We start from the raw sequence: 20,843 nt of genomic DNA, 5'->3' as shown, positions 1-20,843 counted from the left end.
ATAACAGAATGATATCTTTAAAATGAAAAATACTGAAAGAAAAATGCTAACCTAGAATTCTAAACCCAGAGAAAACATTTGAAAATGAAGTTGAAATAAAGATGTTTTTAGAAAAACAAAAGCTGAGAGACTTTGACACAATAGACTGGTGCTAAAAAGTGCTAGGACATTTTAATATCCATATGGAAGAACATTAAATTGGATCCCTAACTTAGACCATACAAAAAACCCACTCACATTGGGCTATAAATCTAAATGTAAGCATAAAACTATAAATCTCAGAAAGAAAAATAAGAGACTATCTTAATAGCCTCGGGGTAGGGAGAGAATTGACATAGAAAAAGCACTAACCATGAAGGATTTTTTGATAAATTTCACTACATTAAAATTATGAACTATGCTCATCAAAATATAAAAAAAAGAATGAAAAGATTATCCACAGAATGTGAGATATTTGCAGCACAAAAGGCCAACAAGGACTCATATCAAGACTGTATAGAGGGGGCGCCTGGCTGGCTCAGTTGGTTAAGCGTCTGCTGTCGGCTCAGGTCATGATCCCAGGGTCCTGGGATCGAGCCCCACATCATTGGGCTCCCTGCTCAATGGGGAGCCTGCTTCTCCCTCTACTTGTGTTCCCTCTCTTACTTTATCTCTGTCAAATAAATAAAAACCTTTTTAAAAAAAAAAAGACTGTATAGAGTACTCCTTTGATTCAATAAGAAAAAAAAGATTACCCAATAGAAAAATTGGCAAAAACAACAACAACATCAACTTGGATAGGCATTCCAAAAACAGGAAATTCAAATAACTAGTATTCACAAGAAAAGATGCTCAACCTCATTATTAATCAGGGAAATGTGACATAAAACCACAGAGACACTGCTGTGCAAACCACTAGAATGGCCAAAAGTGTAAAAAACACAGTATCGAGTGCCTGTAAAGATTTGGAGTAAATGGAAAATGGTACAGCCACTTTGGAAAACAGCATGGTAGTAGCTACCAAAGCTGAACGTATGTATACTCAGCAACTCCACTCCTAGATATGTGCCCCACAGAAATGCACATATACATTCACCAAAAGATGTGTATAAGACGGTTCATAGCTGGGGAGAAAAAAGAAGATTCATAGCAGGAACAGGACTATGTTTAAGCACCAAAAATTAGAAATGACTCGAATGTTCATAATTTTGGTATATTCACACAGTGGAATACAAACTGTAGCTGCACACAACTATGTAGATGAATTTCACAACCATAATGTTGAGTGAAAGAAGCCAGAAACAAAAGAATGTATACAATATGGTTCTATTTACATACTTAAAAAACAGGCAAAACTAAACTGTATTCTTCAGGGAAGTGTACATAGTGGTAAAATTATGAAGAAAAGCAAAGAAATAATTATAAACATCATAATGGGGGTTACCTTTAGTGGGGAGGATGTATGTCATTGGAAAGGTACAGACAGTGAGCCTTCTGTGTTGCTGGTAATGTTCTTGATCTGGATGGTGGTTACATTTTTATACCAAAAACACTTATATTTTGTGTACTTTATAATTTTAGTTCACAATTTTAAAAGATTTTTAAAAAGATTTTATTTATGGGGCACCTGGGTGGCTCAGTCGTTAAGCGTCTGCCTTCGGCTCGGGTCATGATCCCAGGGTCCTGGGATCAAGCCCCACATCGGGCTCCCTGCTCCACGGGAAGCCTGCTTCTCCCTCTCCCACTTCCCCTGCTTGTGTTTCCTCTCTCACTGTGTCTCTCTCTGTCAAATAAAAATCTTTTAGATTTTATTTATTTATTTGACAGATGGTGAGAGAGACCACAAGCAAGGGGAGTGTCAGGGAGAAGGAGAAACACACTCCCCATGAGCAAGGAGCCCAAAGCGGGGCTCAATCCCAGGACCCTGGGATCATGACCTGAGCCGAAGGCAGATGCTTAATCGACTGAGCACCCAGGCACCCCTTAACAGATTTTCTAAATTTTTTTAAGTTTATTTATGTCATCTCTACACCTAACGTGGGGCTTGAACTTATAACCCTGAGATCAAGAATCACAGGTTCTACTGACTGAGCCAGCCAGGTGCCCCCAGATGTTTTTTTAAGTAAAGAAAAGTAGTCCAAGGATTGAACCCTGGGGCTGTCTTATATTGAGAATATGTTTATGACTCCTACGTACATTTAACATTCAACAAATATTTTTTGACCACCTACTATGTGCCAGACACTTGTTCCAGCTGCTGGGAATACAGCAGTGGACAAAACAGACAAAACCCCTGCTTTCATGGAACTTACATCCTAGCGAAGCCTGGAGAGAGAGTATGTCAGGAAGATGGGGTGGTTAACTATGCAAAATGTTGCTTAGTTGTCCAATAAGATGAGGACATAACAAAATTGATTATCAGCTTTAATAAGCCACTCACATGATTTGGATAGTGTCTCAATATGGATGATCTTCATCTAGATCTCTTGTGAGCTCTCAACCTCTGTATTTGCCAATTTAATTTACATAGCTGTCCCATGTGTTTAAAAACTGTATACCCCCACCTACTTCCCCAGGGTTGCCTATCTCAGTGAGTTGCATCACCATCCATCCACTTGCCCAAATCAGAAACCTGGAAGTACCTTTAATTCTTCTTTCTCCCTTCTCTGCTCTAATTCATCATCAGTTCTATGACAAGTGTCTCACATACAGGGAGGGCAAGAATGTGAGGTGTTTCTGGTCCATGAAGATATTGCTTTTCCTCTGCTTTTTTTTTCCCAGGGCTCAAGGTGTGGATGTCCCTCAGTTCAAGAAGGTGGTTTTCCAGGAATTTACTGATGGATCCTTTACTCAGCCCTTATACCGTGGAGAACTAAACAAACACTTGGGACTCTTGGGGCCATATATAAGAGCAGAAGTTGAAGACAATATCATGGTGAGTTGAGGACAGTGAAGTTATAAGAAAATTAATCCTACATATATATTTTTGTTTCTGATTATAAGAATAATGTATTCTTACTTTTGAAGAATTTTAAAGTATAGAAAATAAAGAAGTTGAAAAATAATCCCATAACTACCATTTTGGTGTATGTTCTCTTTGTCCTATGTATTCTTCTCTTTATGTGTTCAAAATTATACAGTGTGTAATTTTACCTCTTCTTTTTTTTTAAAGATTTATTTATTTATATTAGAGAGGGAGAGAGAATCCCAATGCAAGGCTGAATCCCACGACCCTGAGATCACAACCTGAGCCGAAACCAATCGTCAGAGGCTTAACTGACTGTGCCACCCAGGCACCCTTCTAACTCTTCTTTCTTGACTAAATATCATATTGTAAATATTTCTTATGTCATTAGAAAGACTTTCTAAATATCTTTTTTTAATGATGGCATAATAGTCTATTTATGTGAATTTATGGTATACTTAGCCATTTACTTTGAACAACCTTTTAAAAAGTTTGTTATGTTTTCACTAGTTCGATAATGCTGCAATCACAACCCTTTTCCTATAGGATAAAATTCCAGAAGTTCAATGTACATGAACATTTTAAGACTTCCTCTAATGAATTATCTGTTAATGTCCTTTGCACATTTGACCTTTTGAGGGAGTACTTTTCTTATCAATTTATATTACTTTATATGCTATATATTTTTCCAAGTTTGTCATCTTTTAATTTTATTTATAGCGGTTTTTTGAAATAAAACAGGTTTCAATTATTGGTAGTAACCCATAAATCTTTCCTTTATGACACGCACCTTTTATGTTTATAAAAATCCTTCCCTATAGAAAGATTTTTTTTCTTAAAATCACTTATACTTTCTTCAACTTTATTTTACAGTTTAATTGCTTAACATTTAACCTTTTAATCCCTAAATAATTCCTGTAGACTAGAAGTGATTTTGGTGCATTGTGTGAGCCAAAAATGAAAGTAGTTTTATTCTTTTCCAAAAATAGTCATCCATTGGCCCAATTGATTATTTACATTAAGGATATAGAAGGATCTAAAATTATGGAATTGTGAGCAGTTCTTTTTCTGTTTTGGTTCTTATTTTAGTTTACATATGTCCTATGAAACACGTATAATTTTTTGAAATCTGAAGTCTTTTTTAAAGATCATATGCTTCTTCTTTGCCGATTCGGATGCCTTTTATTTCTTTTTGTTGTCTGATTGCTGAGGTTAGGACTTCTAGTACTATGTTGAACAGCAGTGGTGATAGTGGACATCCCTGACGTGTTCCTGACCTTAGGGGGAAGCTCTCAGAAAAATGAAGGGGGGGAAATGGGAGGAGGAGACGAACCATGAGAGACTATGGACTCTGAGAAACAAACTGAGGGTTCTGGAGGGGAGGGGAGTGGGGGAATGGGTTAGCCCAGTGATGGGTTATTAAGGAGGACACGTACTGCATGGAGCACTGGGTGTTACATGCAAACAATGAATCATGGCACAACACATAAAAAACTAACGATGTACTGTATGGTGATTAACATAACATAATAAAATAAAAATAAATAAATAAAGATCATACGCATTCATCCTGGAATTGTCATAAGAACCATATGTGTTAAATCTTGGGCTTATGCTCTCTTAAAACCCCTGGGGTGATATTTTCCCTTTTACTTTTTAATTGCTTTTAAGTATTTAGGAATTTTCTCTTTTGCAACTTTGAGTTCATGCTTTAAATATTTTAGAGTTCAAAAATTCCTCAGTTTCCTCCATAGATAGACCCTTAGGTTTGGTCCTGACAACACCCGTCCTCTGTACCACTTCCTTTGGGTATTAAGAACTTGGATAGGGCACCTGGCTGGCTCAGTCGTTAAGCGTCTGCCTTCAGCTCAGGTCATGATCCCAGGGTCCTGGGATCGAGCCCCGCATCGGGCTCCCTGCTCAGCGGGCAGCCTGCTTCTCCCTCTCCCTCTGCCTGCTTGTGTTCCCTCTCTCAATTTCTCTCTGTCAAATAAATAAATAAAATCTTTAAAAAAAAAGAACTTGGATAAACTCAAAAATAGGCATTACTATTAGGGATGTGAACCCTAAGCCAAGGACTTTATATGATCCTAAAACATGATACTCGAATTCTTTTTTAAATTTTGTATTTACTTTTTCTCTGCAGGTAACTTTCAAAAACCAGGCCTCTCGTCCCTACTCCTTCTATTCTAGCCTTATTTCTTACGAGGAAGATCAGAGGCAAGGAGCAGAACCTAGAAGAAAGTTTGTCAACCCTAATGAAACCAAAATTTACTTTTGGACAGTGCAACATCATATGGCACCCACGAAAGACGAGTTTGACTGCAAAGCCTGGGCTTATTTTTCTGATGTTGATTTGGTAAGCAGGTGTACATTGCACTGGCCACTTACTGGTTTAAAAGAAATGGACTTCATGCTATCTGCTAAGAATTTTGCTATTGTAAGCTTAATGGGAAGCTTTCAATAGGAGAGGTGCCATCATTTTTGCGTTTGAGAACTATCACTCTGGAATCTACTAAACAGGAAGGATTGTACTATGGGAAGATAAGGAGTGGGTTAGAAATCTACACTGGTTCACAGGTGAGGGACCTTATATTCATAGGATTGATGTCTTCTCTCTCAGGAAAAAGATGTGCACTCAGGCTTGATTGGACCCCTTCTGATCTGCCGCAGCAACACACTGAATCCTGCTCACGGGAGACAAGTGACAGTGCAGGAATTTGCTCTGTTTTTCACTATTTTTGATGAGACTAAGAGCTGGTACTTCACTGAAAACCTGGAAAGGAACTGCAGAGCTCCCTGCAATATCCAGAAGGAGGATCCCACTCTTAAAGAAAATTACCGCTTCCATGGTAATATAGCCCACTCCCAATTATTACTCAGTGTGGAATGCAGCATGCACTACAACAGAGGAGCCTGGAGCCTGAGGCTTGCACAGTGTATGAATTGAGCTTATATGTATGGGAATGGAATCCTCATAGGAATCAATATTTTTTACTGGAGTAGAGGAAAAGAAACTTCTGTAACAGATTTCAACAGCCTTTTCTGTGTTCTCCTCCAGCAATCAATGGCTATGTGATGGATACACTACCTGGCTTAGTAATGGCTCAGGATCAAAAGATTCGATGGTATCTGCTCAGCATGGGCAGCAATGAAAACATCCATTCTATTCATTTCAGTGGACATGTGTTCACTGTACGGAAAAAAGAGGAATATAAAATGGCAGTCTACAACCTCTATCCAGGTATGAGCTAATTTGTGCTCTTTTTTTCTACCTACTGTACTTGAGTGCTTACTTTAATTGGTCTAGGCACTGGGGAAGCAATCCATGAACAAAGCAGACAAAGTCCCTGATCTCAGGTAACTTACTTTTTCAAGTAACTTTACCCTACAGAGACATAATAAATAAATTAGTCAATAAACATGATAATTTCAGATACAGATAATGTGCTATAAAGGAAATAGAACAGAAAAAAATGGATAATTAATGTTGTAGCACTTGCCTGGGAAAAGGGGATTTTCCCCCATCTCAAATCCCACACAGAGGTAGTAGTTATCCAGAGTGATTTGTTTATGTCTGTAACCAGTATATTGATTAAGCACTACTCACAATATTGATCAAAACACAGCTTTATTTTAGCTTTCCACTGTCCCTTTAAAACAGGTTTAATAGTGGGAGCAAACTTCCCCTGTTCCTGTGTAAAAATTCCAATAAGTTCAGTGACTTTTCTGCTCACTCTTAAGTAATAAACACCATGCAGTCACTTTACATCACAAATATAGTTCAAATCCAGAATTGCAATGTCCACTCCCAAGATGTCTACACTGGGAAAGGGAGGTGTGGTTGAGTCCTCTCTTCCTGTACCTGGCTGCTGCTTTGGTAAATGACAGGACAGTTCTTATCTACTTGCAACTGGCACCTTTATTCTAGGTGGTCACTTGTGACTCATTCCTCAGCTTCTTGCTGCTGGGGTTACTTTAGCCCTGAAGGCAGCCCTGGTGGACTAGGTCCACGAGGACCTCACCCTGACTTCCTTTTCCCAGGGAGTTCACATCTGGTCAATGGGGAAAACAAAAACAAAAACAAAACAAAACAAAAAAAACGCTTTGGCTCTGAAAAACCCTGAGAGTGCAGTGGCTTTCTCCTGTCTCCCCCACCAAAGCATGCCACCACCCTGTCTCTCCCATTTCCCAGGGGTCGGGGCTGTCAGAATTCAATCCCCAGTACCTCCAAACTGGAGGGGTCACATAGCAAGCATTTTGGCTTTGAGGGGTCCAACAGTGGAAGAACTGACTTAGGTAGATTTCCTTTGATGTTCTGCATAAACCAGTGTATCTCATGCTTTTTCAGTAAAATGAAATAATTTTTGTTGCTTTTGTTTTTGATAAGGTGTTTTTGAGACCGTGGAAATGCTACCATCCAAAGTTGGAATTTGGCGGATAGAATGCCTTATTGGTGAACACCTACAAGCTGGGATGAGCACTTTTTTTCTGGTGTACAGCAAAAGTAAGTAGCACTGTGGGCAGAGGCTCCCTGCCTACTCAGCCTATTTCTAAACGGCTTTCCTCCTTCCTAGGATGGCTGCTTTTGTCAAGAAATAAATACAAGCTCATAGTCATTAGCAAATCTACAATGAATATTGCTGGTAGAAATCAGCAGAGTCCTCAGAGAAGGGCAGATATGTTTGAAGCTTTGAACACTTTGAACCTGAAGCTCTAAATGTTTAACAAACTGGTGCTAAAAAGTAGCTTCATTCTCACAACTTTGTGAAGCTCCAAGATCTCCAAGAGCAAAATTTGAAACTGAATTTTGGTTCAGTTACCAAAGATAACTTACAAATATGGCTTGGAAGAGTTCAAGAGTTAACCCTAAACAAGTAAGAGAACCACTGAGTTCCTCAGCTGCAGAATGTGGAAGGTTCTAGCACCTACCGATTAGAGTGAATTAAGTGACATAGATAGTACAGTAAAATATTTAGTACAGTTCTCGGCAAATAGTAAACAATAAAAAATATTGACCATTTGTTGGTGTTCTCCCATTTTCATTGGCTTGCATTTGTGAAGCTCAATTTATGTACTCTGCTAGCTATCAGGCGCCTCTCCTTTGATTTCAGAGTGTCAGACTCCACTGGGAATGGCTTCTGGACGCATTCGAGATTTTCAGATTACAGCTTCAGGACAATATGGTAAATACCATTATTTTGTCTCCAAAAACTGGGCTGATTATATCTTTTTTTATTTCTGTTGGAGAGATTTAGATAACCTATCCATCTCCATGCTTCTATTAATTTTACTCTGTAAGTGCCTCTTAAATCCATTTTCTCTTCTCTGATTCCTACTGTTCAAGCTACTATCATTTCTCATTACCACCTCCTTAAATGTCCTACCTGCATTCCCTAGTGCTCCCCTTGAGTCCATTGTCTTCAGTGTGGCAGGAAGCTACACTTTTCTATGAGCAGTGATAGTAAAGCTTGAATATGATCTATTGACAGTTCTCAAATATTGTTTTAGAGCAACAGTGAGCAAACTATGGCCTACAGGCCAAATCTAGCCCACCGCCTGTTTTTATATAGCCTTCAAACTAAGAATTATTTTTCTAGTTTTAAATGGGCAGAAAAAGAAGAAGAATGTCTCATGACATGTGAAAATTATGTGAAATTCAAATTTCAGTGTCTGTAAATAAAATCTTATATTGACACATACAGCTCTACAACAACAGTTAAGTAGCTGAAACCAGATGATCTGCAAAGCCTAAATTATTTACTATCTGGCCATTTACAGAAAAAGGTTGGTCAGCCCCTGTTTTAGAGGGAACAAAATGCCCTTTTAAAACAAGGCCTGATGGGACACCTGGATGACTCAGTTAAGGATCTGCCTTCAGCTCAGGTCATGATCTCGGGGTCCTGGGATTGAGCCCCATGTCGCAGGGAGTCTGCTTCTCCCTCTGCCCCTCCCCCCTGCTCATGTGAGCTCTCTCTCTCAAATAAATAAAATCTTTAAAAAAAGAAAACAAGGCTTGAGAGTTATATGCCAAAATAGTATTATTTTTCTCTAGGCAAAAGGATGATTTTTTTTGACTTTCATTTTTACTTATGTTTTATTTTTCATTTTCTAACTTTTCTACAAGGAACATACATTGTGTAATGAAGAAACAATGATAGCATTTTGTAGTACTGGTAACACATTCCAGTATCACCTAATTAGAGGTGCTAACAATAAATGAAATTATTAAATTTAGAAAATAAAATATTATGCTTTATGCCTTTATCTTCTCTACACCTAGGCTTAGCCTTTCTCAAGAGAGCAATTTTAGGGGCACCTGGATGGCCCAGTCTGTTAACTGACTCTTGATTTCGGCTCAGATCATGATCTCAGGGTCCTGGGATGGAGCGCCTGTGAGTCAGGCTCCCTGCTCAGCAGGGAGTCTGCTTGTCCCTCTCCTTCTGCCCCTCCCCCCCCCCCCCCCCCCCCCCATGTGCTCCCTCTCTCTCTCTCAAATAAATAAATAAATAAAATCTTAAAAGAAGAGAGCAATTTTATTCCTAAGTGTCTAGGAGCAACACAGCTGAATCTAATCTCTCTCCTTTCTTGGGCAAAGGACAGTGGGCCCCAAAGCTGGCCAGACTTCATTATTCCGGATCAATCAATGCCTGGAGCACCAAGGATCCCTTTTCCTGGATCAAGGTTAGAAAGTGCATCACATTCAATCACAACATGTATTCCTCTTGCAAGCTCAAAAGTCATTTTTATCAAACTCCAGGTAACTGACAGGGAAAGAACTGAAGAATAGAATAGCTTCTGATTTGTACAAAAATAGTCAAGAATGAAGAATAGAATATTTGGGAATAGAATTGAGTATGCTGATTTGTTTGTTAGTCCAATCTGGTAAACTAACTTGGAGCCAGTGACTGAAACAGTGTCTTTAGGGTTACTCAACTTCTTTTTAAATGACTAAATCTTTCAAATTTTCTCACTTTCCCATTCCCTCTAGAGCAGCGCTGTCCAGTAGAAATGTAATCGAACCACAAATGCAAACCACATGTGTAATTTTATATTTCCTAGTAGCCACATTTAAAAAGAAACATGTGAAATTCATTTTAATGATATATTTCATCCAACATACCCAAAGATTTTATCAAGTGAAAATGGGGTCATTCAGGGCTCTGGCCCCTCTAAGGGCATACATATGGGGACTTGTGGGTCCCTTCCATGCTTCATGAGAGCTGAGGGTAGTGTAAAAGTGCCAGCTCAGCCTCTCGGCCTAACTGCGAGAGTTGTTCCCTCTAGAGCCCGAATGTGCCTCCCACCTCTGGTACTTACAGCCGGAAGAGGAGTACTGCACACATGCCTTACCACCTATGTTCCCCATCTCTGTCCACTTTTCATTGTGCACCAGCTTTCTTTCCTCTTCTGAGTTGACCAAAGACATTCCCCTACGTATTTTCCTCCTTTGCAAGATTGCATCTACTCTTCTATTTTCTCTTGAGGTTAAAATAATAAATAGGAATCAGGGAAAGATAAACCAGTGTCCCATCAGCTCACCTTATTTGGTTTGTTTTGTAGGCACTGCCAGTTATGACTCAATTTGAACTGACTGTTCATGAATTCCTAAGTATTTTTGTTTCTTTGTGAAGCTGCCAAACCATATTTTCTGACCTTGTATTTCTCTGGTTTTCACTTTCAACCTTACATGTGTCCCTGGGTAGTGGACACTGTCATCTACTTGGGTGCCCTGCATCTGTCATTCCATTTATTTATTTATTGTGATAGCATTGTCATTTCCATTTGGGGAATTCTGTCTCCTTCACTGGATACAACCTAATGAGACTAGTAAATAGAGTGCCTTTTCCATGCCTAGCCAAAGAACCTGAGTAATACACCCTGTTAAGTTTCCACTTACTAGATTTGGCCCATTGTTCCAGCTTATCCAACTTCTGTCTCCCAAAGAATTTCTTAGTCTTCCCAGTTTCACAGAATTTACTGCTTGATCAGTTAATGTTTTTATACTTTAGCAAATTCATGATCAAAATATTGAAGTAGACAGGGCTTCCTTACTGTGTGCTTTAAACAAGCCCAAGCTATCAAATCCTTACCACACTGTTATTATCATCCTCATTTCAGATAAGAAAGCTAAAGCAAAGCAAGTAACTTGCCCTAAGTCATACAGCCAATAAGTGGCTGAGCCAAACTTCAAACTGTGATAGTTGGGGCTCCAGAGGCCTAATTTGTAATCATTATACTATACTGTTTCTAGAATGCTCCCTTTAGATTGATAATCGTCTATTAACTACCACAGTTTGCTTTTGGTAATTGAACCAGTTACAAATCCACCTAGTTGTATTATCACCCAATCTGTATTAAATCACCTCATCCTCAGGGTGTTTTTTTACCATCTGTTCTACTAAAGCCCAGGTATACATTTTCTTGATCTGGTAACTTTATAAATACCCCAGAGAAATAAAGAATTATGGTGACTTAACAAAAAAAAAAAAAGAAAGAAATGGTTCTAGGGAGCCAGGGAGGCAATCAGAGATGTCTAGCTGCAATGTTTGTATTTGTACACTGAGTGACTCATTACTGCTTTGCTTACTTCCTTGAGAGATCTGTCTTGTCACAGTCAAATACATGGCTGGATACACAGGTGAAAATGTTGACTCTGTAATTGCCAAATTCCTCCAAGTTTCCAATTATAATATAGACAAGGCACAACAAGAAGATGAAGTAGATAAGATTGGCAATTTGCCAAGAATTCATCAGTTACAGAATGTAGGTGAAAAAGGTGGCTGGCCAGACTTTATTAAAACTGCTAGGGGTGCCTGGGTGGCTCAGTCGTTAAGCGTCTGCCTTTGGCTCAGGTCATGATCCCAGGGTCCGGGATCGAGCCCCGCATCGGGCTCCCCGCTCAGTGGGAAGCCTGCTTCTCCCTCTCCCACTCCCCCTGCTTGTGTTCCCTCTCTGGGCTCCCAGCTCAGCGGGGAATCTGCTTCTCCCTCTCCACTCCCCCTGCTTGTGTTCACTGTCTCGCTGTCTCTCTGTCAAATAAATAAATAAAATCTTTAAAAAAATATTAAAAAAAAACCGTTAGAAAGTGCAATAGTCAGTGGTCCAAAAAAGAGCTCTCATATACTACATGAAGAAATAGTATAAGTCATTTCAACAAAAGTCGTAATTTTTGCACCTGGTACTTTCAGTTGTTTATGCCACAATACCAAGAGGAAAAATGTAATATCTTCATTTGGGAGTATCATGTAATCTGGGCCAAGATAGTGCTGTAGCTTCTGAAGACCTTGCCACTCTCTGTCCTGTTACCCTGCTTCTTTTTCTCCTGTCCTTATCACTACTTGATGCTGTATATAAATAAAAACATATATATGATATGTAGTCTGTTTTTCCAAGTCAAATGTAAGTTCCATTAAGGCAGGGCTTTTTTTTTTCTCCCTTCTTCACTGCTCTATTCCCAGTACGTAGAGCAGTGCTTAGCACATAACAAGTACTCAAAATATATTCTTTGAATGGATGGATGGATGGATGGATGGAAGGAACTTACTGAAAGAGACAGTCATTAAGCTCAAGTGTTATTACCAATCCAATTTGGGTGCACCAGGCATCTGTGACAAGTTAAGTTTGACTTGCTTGTTAGGGCAGTAACTGATGCCAAAATTCCTATACTAGATACTGCCTTGTAATGCTTTCGTGGTCCAGTCATTTCGTGGGGATGGGGAAAGAAAAACAAATTCCTTACCACTCTACCATTATTCACTCATTCATTCCAAAACATTTGCTGTGCATCAGTATTATACCAGATGCCATGTTAAATACTGGGGCTAGAAAAAATATAAAAGCTAATAACATTTATTAGGTGTTTAGTATGTGTCAGGCACTGAACTCAGCACATTACGTGTATTAACCCTTTAATCCTTTGCTATAAACACCATTATCATTTCCACTTTACTGATAAAGAAATTGAGACACAGAGAGGTTAGGTTCACTGCCTTAAGGATCTCAGTGTAACAAGGAAGGCAGATAAGGAAAGAAAGCTTTATAATATAGTACAATAATATGCTCTAATGAAGTTGTATACAAAGTGAAGTAGAAGCATAGAGAAAGTATTAAATTTGGGTGAGTCAGGAAAGGCTAACCAGGAGAAATAGTTTCTGAACTGACACTTGAAGGAGGGACAACAGTTTATAGTGCTGACAGTGATGTTGGGAGGGGGACTGGCCTGGGGAGAGCAGAGGAAATTGGTTTTGACTAGGCTGAGGCTGAGGTGTAGGCAAAGCACTAGGTTATGTGGGTCCATATGTGCAGCACATTGATTTGAAAGTGGTCTGGTTTGTTGGAAGTAGCCTGGGAACCCACCACTAAGCACCTTTCCTTTTTGTTCCTGTCATTTATCTCACTGTTTCACACAAATCCAAGGTACTACTGAGCATATCTGTATTGATGTAGATCCTTCTCAAGCCAATAATTAATTTCAGAAGGCCGTACGTACATTTAAAATAAAGTGTTGTTTCAATTGGTAGGTGGATCTGTTGGCACCAATGATTATTCACAGCATCATGACCCAGGGTGCCCGTCAGAAGTTCTCCAGCCTCTACATCTCTCAGTTTATCATCATGTATAGTCTTGATGGAAAGAAGTGGCAGAGTTATCGAGGGAATTCCACTGGGACCTTAATGGTATGTAATTACTTCTTTCAAGAGAGTGCATGAATCTTTTAAAGAGCTTTTGACAAAGATTTCATATATGGAACAAACACTCCTAGCTTCTACAAACTTAATTCCAAAAAAGATTTTTCAACTTATGGGCAAAAGAGTGATTATGGACATATGAGTAAAAAGTAGTAGCATCAAAGATCTCATAGATAATAGAAATGAAGAGATGTTCTGTTGACAGAAATATGTGATTAGGATTGAGTGGATTGATAACATTATGGGTTTGCTTATGGATATTTTCAGTTTGAGATGATAGCAGGGCAATCAGGTTGAATGTCCAGCAGGCAGGAGATTAAAACTTGAGTTTAGGGAAAAAAAAAAAAAATTGAGTTTAGGGGGGCAAAACCATGAATGGACGTGATTTGTGTCTTCCACATAGAGGAATGGGTGAAACCTTGGGAAATGATCACAAGACCCTAAATTAAACAGGCTTGAAACCTTAGTATCATTGTCTACTCTTCCCTTATTTTCATGCCTCCTGATGAATTGGTCCACAAATCCAGCAATTCTTTCTCATATCTCTTCTGTTTCATTTATACTGCTGTTACTATTGCCTTCATTCCTAACTAGTCATCTCCTGTATCTATTCTCTTCTCTAATAAAAGCTGCACATCATTTTTGCGATAATCATTTTATCAGCCCCCTGCTAAACCTTTCAGTCTCCCTTTTTTCTTTAGAATAAAGTTCAAAGTCCTCAAATGGCCCTGGGCAAGATAACTCCTGTTTTCCCCTTTAGATCCATGGTTCTACTTCTCTACCCTGCTTCTTGTTCTGTGAGCCTGACCTGTGTGGAATACATCAACAAGCTACCTTATCCTCTAGCTTTTGGGAGCACTGGCAAGAGAGCAGAGGAAGGAAGGAAAGTAAGACTAAAACATTTATTCTTGGGGCACCTGGCTGGCTCAGTTGGTAGAGCATGGAACTCTTGATCTCGGGGCTGTGAGTTCAAGCCCCACGTTGGGGGTAGAGTTCACTTAAAAAAAAAAAAAAAACATATATATATATATATATATATAAAAGATATTTATTCTCCTGGTACCCTCCTTGTAGAGGATTTGGCTGTATCTCTCCACTGAAGGTCACTGCTCCCTTCAGAGTGGCTTTCTCTCTCTGGTCCAGTTACTATCACTGAGTACCAAACCACCCCAAAACTTAATGTCATAAAAACAACCATTCTGTTTTGTTCACTGATTCTATGGGTCAGGACTTTTAGCACAGTAGAGATAGTTAGCTGTGCTCTGCTCAGCTGGGGGCTGGAATCATCTGGAAGCATCTTCACTTGCATGTCTGGTAGTTGGTGCTGACTAACCTAGCTAAGACAGCAGCTGGGGCTGTTGACTGAAGCAACTCTATATGGCCTTCCATGAGATCTAAGCTTCTCAGACCATGGCAGTTTCACACATCCACCAAGATTCAAGGGAAAGGGACATAAACCCTACTTCTCAGTGGGAGGAAAGTAAGGAATTTGTGGTCATTTTTATAAACCACTATAAGAATCTACCTAATTTTCTCCTTTAAGATTCTGCTCCCACTCCTTCTTCCACCAGGCCTAGGGATGACAATACCCTGCCCCCAACTACCTACCTAGTACCTTTATTAAACTTTTCTCAAATTATTATAATTTGAGTGTTCCTTGTTTCTTGTTCAAACTCAGTCTTATACAGTAATTAATGCCAGAATTAGCCCTAAGAAACATACCCTCAAAATGGAATTCTAGGATTAGATGGAATTCTAAGATTGGATGTTGGGTAATCCACGATATGTGCTGGTATCACAATTTCTCAGATTATCTATCACCAGTGATACTATGGGATGCATTACAGATGGTGAGAAGGACATTGGGAGACTCAATTGACAGGGGCATTTAGTCACTATAGCAAAAACTGTAGCATCAGCTGATTGTAGAGTGGCCTGTCAACCTCTTATAGCCCTTCTTTTTATGGCATACATAGGGAAAAATAAATTACATGTTATGAATATACACAAGAACACCCATGAACATACATGGAGAATCAGGACACATCCATGGAGCTCTAAAAGGAGTCTTCCATATCCTGTGCTTGTAGACAAATACTTAGACTTGAGACCAAGTCTAAGGTCCGAGCATATGAATTGCAGACGTGGAGTGACAATTAAATGGTCCACCCCATCAGCTCTGTTATGCTAAGGTAAGGGTACCGGTGGAAAAAAGTGGAACTCTGAGACCTGGGATGGGTACATTTACACAGACATGGATGAGGCTGAGACCTGCCAAGCTCCAAGTCCCCCCGAATCTCCTTGCCTGAGGAGGCAGCCTTTCCCAAGTCTCTGAGGCAGTCATCTTTTCTCTGCATAAAAGTCTTTCAGTGACTACACCTGGAATAGTTGCCTCACGAGGCAGTGTCTAGTCTCCTCAGGGCCCCTGTTTGGCAGATGAGTCATGGCGAAATGACAGATATCACAAATGTTAGTCAGGTGGTGATAACAAAAACTTTGCAATTCCAGAGGTGGTATCTTCTCTGGAGCAAATTAACACAGCACTAGGCACCGGATATGGATGGAACAACTGACCTAGAAACTGCTTTTTCCTTCATTCCCATTGATAAGCAAAGTCAGAATAGATTTGCATTTACAAGGTGGGAACAAGAGTATTCACTTTACTATTCATGTCTGAGGACAGTGCCAGCTCCCTTGTTCTTTGTTGTACTATAGACCCAAGGGACTCCAAACATCTTGACATCTCACAGAATACCGTACTGGTCCATTATATTGATAACATTATGCTGGCAGGTCCTGGTAAACAGGAAATAGCAGTCACCCTGAATGCTTTTGTGATTAATATGCATAAATACACAGAGAGACACTATATATACATATATATAAAACAAAGAAGCCTATCTTTTCTTGACTTTACTGTGAATGGATCCCATATTTCACTGTTTAATGTTCACTGTTTCAAACAAACACTTTTTATCACATTTACAAAGTTTCTTTCTACTTCTGTTTTATTTAGAATGGCTGCAGAGTTTCGTCAAATGTTGTTTCAGCATCTTTGGTATGATCACACTCAGTAGTGTGCTGGTGAATGTTAAACAGCTGGTGCTGCAGCAAATGGGGGCGGGGAGGGGGAGGTGTGGTGGTTTCCATGATGTAGACTCCCGTCAGACCTGATTTCAAGCTGCTGATGTAATGTCATTGAATTCAGAGGTAGATAGAATTTTTCTACCTATACTAATCAGTAAAATTGGTTTACCTTTTTCAGGATCTCTATTTATGAGGTTTTGGCATGAGAGTTATATTAAACTTGAAAATAAAGTAGAAAAGCTTCCATCTTTTCCCATTACCTTATTGATCTAGAATAGCTTCATTAATGTAGTAATCATGTGTTTAATCAAAGTTAGGTGGGAATGCCACTGAGCTTTGTGCCTTACTTAGTGCTAAATGCTTGGCTATCTTTTCCATTCCTTATCTGAGTACTGTTATTCTCATTTTCCATTACCCGTAGCTAATTGCTGTGAATGTATACATTCGAGTTCTGTCTCCTTGCATATGCCATAGAACCACATCTACATACACACATTTCTCTCTTTACCAGAGTGGGTGTTTGTCTATTCTATTGGATTTTCAAAGAATCAATTCTTGGTCTTAAAATCAAACATAGATTTGAAGTTGTTTTTGTTTTTTTTTAATAATTTACTTTATTGAAAGTCTAGTAATTTATTTATTTTTACAGATTTTATTTATTTATTCATGAGAGACAGAGAGAGAGAGAGAGAGAGAGAGAGGCAGAGGGAGAAGCAGGCTCCCAAGGAGCAGGGAGCCTGATGCGGGACTTGATCCCAGGACCCTGGGATCATGACCTGAGCCGAAGGCAGACGCTTAACCATCTGAGCCACCCAGACGCCCTGAAGTTGTTTGTTTTTTAAAGATTTTATTTTTATTTTTTTTTAGAGAGATTGAGAGCATGAGCAGGAAGGAGAGGGAGAGAGACTCTACAGCACACTTGTGCTGAGTGCTGAGCACAGAGCGCTGATTGGGTCTTGATCCCGCAACCCCGAGATCATGACCTGAGCCGAAACCAAGAGTCAGGTGCTTAACTGATTGAGACACCCAGGTGCCCCTGAAGTTGTTTTCTAATTCATTAATTTCTGTTCAAAACTTTAAAAATTCTCTTTTCCTTTCTTTTGGTTTTTTGTTTCCTAGAACCTGGAGTTGAATGACCAGTTGATTTATTTTCAGTCTTTCTCATTCAATATGATGAAAGAGTTATTAATTACTCTCGGGGCGCCTGGGTGGCTCAGTTGGTTGGGCGACTGCCTTCAGCTCAGGTCATGATCCTGGAGTCCCTGGATCGAGTCCCACATCGGGCTCCCTGCTCAGCGGGGAGTCTGCTTCTTCCTCTGACTCTCCCCCCTCTCATGTGCACTCTCTCTCATTCTCTCTGTCTCAAATAAATAAATAAAATCTTTAAAAAAAAAAAAAATAATTACTCTCATGAAGGTCATTCATCTGACAGCTACTGAGTAACTACTATGTTCTAGGTTCTAGTAAAGGGATGGATAAGCTAGAGCCCATCTATAGGTTTGGACCACCACCTGCTTTTGTGTGGACTATGAGTTAAGAATGATTTTTACAGGTTTAAAGTTGCAAAACAAAGATTATGCAATAGAGATCACTTGTGGCCTGAAAAGACTAAAATATTTCCATCTGGTCCCTTACAGAGAGTTTGCAGACTGCTGGTCTAGTGTAATGGCAGTAGAGATGCCTAGGCAGTTACCATTAACCAGAACCCTTCCATCCCAGAGTGTGCCTAATGTGGAGATTTCATTCTTAGTCATCATCCTCCAGTGTAGTGATTCTCAAATGTTTTTATATATTTATTTCATTCACATACAAAATATTTTTCATCAGCAATATTTCTCATCACAGATGTCCCACGTAAAGAGGGAGAGGGGAACCTTAAGGACCACTGCTTCACTGCCACCATTCTCAATAGTTTATAATAATGCAAATGTTAACTTTGATTTATCAATGAACATTTCAGTGATGTGTGCTCTTTCTCCCTGGTTTTCAGGTTAAAAAGAAAACTATTTTTAATGTCCTTTAAAAATATTTATTTTTGGTCACGTTAGAAATCAGCGTTGTTTTGACATTAAGTTGATAATTACCAAGTGATTTTGTCAAAGTCTGTGAAAATCGCTGAAATCTGGCCTTGGTCCAGGTATCTATGCTATGAAGTTTCTGAGGGAGATATATAAATGAGCCAATGGCAAATGAAAAACAACCTTGATGTTTTCTAAGATTATACTGGTATACCCAACACCAAGATCTCTGGTAATCCCTCCCCCCCGACACCCCTCCACAACCCCCCCACTTCCTCAATGCAAGGAATTTAGACCAGGCCTAAGGAGGCTTTTCCTTAAGCCCAAATCCAAATACTATCACAGTCACATATCATAACTCCTAAACATTCTTGTCGTAATGATGTGGTTTGAAGTGTGGTTCGGTAGCCAATGGCCAAGAAAGAATTCTTGAGACTTCATCAGTGCAAAAAAGGGTGGTTTTATTATAGCACAGGGACAGGACCTGTGGGCAAAAAGAGCTGCACTGGGGTTGTGAGGAGTGACTGATTATATAAGATTTTCTATCCTGTGGAGGGGAGGGTGACATTAGGGTCCCAGGAAATTGAGTCTATAGGTTTCTGGAGGTCTAGCTATCCTCCAGATAGCTAGAGGATAGCTAGACCTCCAGAGGTCTTACTTTTTTTCGTTTTTTATTTTAAATATTTTATTTATTTGGAGGGAGAGAAAGAGAGAGCGCATGCGCACAATCGGGGGCGTGGCAGGTAGAGGAGAGGAAGAAGCAGGCTCCCCGAGAAGCAGAGAGCCTGGAAGTGGGGCTTGATCCCAAGGCCCTGGGATCATGACCTGAGCCAAAGACAGACGCTTCACCAACTGAGCCATCCAGGTGCCCCAAGATAGCTTTTTTTCTTATAAGTCATTAAGACAGTTGCAAAACTGATGGGAGATTCATGTCATGCATGACTGTGATCTCTATCAATTAACCATTTGTTTTTCCTCTTCCTTTGCTCTTGGGCAGCCAGGAGTGCCTGAGGAATGTCACACCTTTCCCACCTGGGCATGGTGGGGGCGGTGGTTGCAGGGTATTACCTGTCCTTTGCCCTCAGCATGCCTTTTGCTCCCTCATCAATAGGACAGTAAGGCAGCTGGCCAGGCCTGTAACCCAGGTTGAGAGAAGTATACTAAGAAAAGCAAAACCACAAAGGACCGTGCACGCTAACCACTTTTTTAAAATTCCAGTATAATTAATGTACAGTGTTATATTAGTTTCGGGTGTACACTATAGTGATTCAACACTTCTATACATTACTCAGGGCTCATCACAATAAGTGCACTCTTAATCCCCTTCACCTATTTTACCCATCCCCCCACCGACCTCCCTTCTGGTAACCATCAGTTTTTCTCTAGAGGGTATGGTTTTTTGTCTCTTTGTTTTCTTTCATCCTGTTTCTTAAACTCCACATGAGTAAAATCATATGCTATTTGTCTTTCTCTGACTTACTAGCATTATATAGCCTTATACCTTCTATATCCATCCATGTTGCAAATGGCAAGATTTCATTCTTTTTTATGGCTCAGAAATATTCCAATTTGTGTGTGTGTGTTCTTTATCCATTCATCTATGGATGGACACTTGGGCTGCTTCCATAATTTGGCTATTGTAAATAATGCTGCAATAAACATAGGGGTGCAGATATCTCTTTGAATTAGTTTTCATTTTCTTTGGGTAAATACCCAGTAGTGGAATTACTTGATCATATGGTAATTCTATTTTTAATTTTTTGAGGAAATACCCAGTAGTGGAATTACTTGATCATATGGTAATTCTATTTTTAATTTTTTGAGGAACCTCCATACTGTTTTCCACAGCAGCTACACCAGCTTGCATTCCCACCAACACTGCACAAGGGTACCTTTTTGTCCACATCCTTGCCAACACTTGTTTCCTGTGTTTTTTATTTTAGCCTTTCTGACAGATGTGAGGGGATCTTTCATTGTGGTTTTGACTTGCATTTCCCTGATGATGAATGATGTTGAGCATCTTTTCACATGTCTGACACCCTACCCACTTTTTCAGTAAGTTAGACTAGGCTTTTAGGGCTCTGAAAAGACCCTTCCAGGCAG

The 20,843-nt window shown here is 39.6% G+C and overlaps 1 protein-coding gene across 8 annotated transcripts in view; it reads left to right on the top strand.

Annotated features, from left to right (window-relative positions):
• Positions 1-20,843, top strand: part of F8 (coagulation factor VIII) — a 146,750-nt gene that overhangs the window by 97,357 nt on the left and 28,550 nt on the right. For 6 of the 8 annotated variants that reach the window (XM_073889659.1, XM_025862821.2, XM_073889660.1 and 3 more), the window contains 8 exons: positions 2,761-2,914; positions 5,091-5,303; positions 5,568-5,796; positions 6,006-6,188; positions 7,335-7,451; positions 8,059-8,130; positions 9,543-9,628; positions 13,468-13,623. In XM_073889659.1, the coding sequence (XP_073745760.1) occupies positions 2,761-2,914; positions 5,091-5,303; positions 5,568-5,796; positions 6,006-6,188; positions 7,335-7,451; positions 8,059-8,130; positions 9,543-9,628; positions 13,468-13,623 (1,210 nt within the window). Of the gene's footprint in view, positions 1-2,760; positions 2,915-5,090; positions 5,304-5,567; positions 5,797-6,005; positions 6,189-7,334; positions 7,452-8,058; positions 8,131-9,542; positions 9,629-13,467; positions 13,624-14,395; positions 14,523-16,651; positions 17,224-20,843 lie in introns of those variants that run through there. The other 2 variants (XM_073889662.1, XM_073889663.1) reach the window with 2 other exon arrangements.

The sequence above is a fragment of the Callorhinus ursinus genome, unplaced genomic scaffold (assembly GCF_003265705.2).
Source record: "Callorhinus ursinus isolate GAN/ISIS: 27379988/994484 unplaced genomic scaffold, GSC_fseal_2.0 scaffold112, whole genome shotgun sequence".
Classification (NCBI taxonomy): Eukaryota; Metazoa; Chordata; class Mammalia; order Carnivora; family Otariidae; genus Callorhinus; species Callorhinus ursinus.
This window is presented reverse-complemented; position numbering and strand designations above follow the sequence as displayed.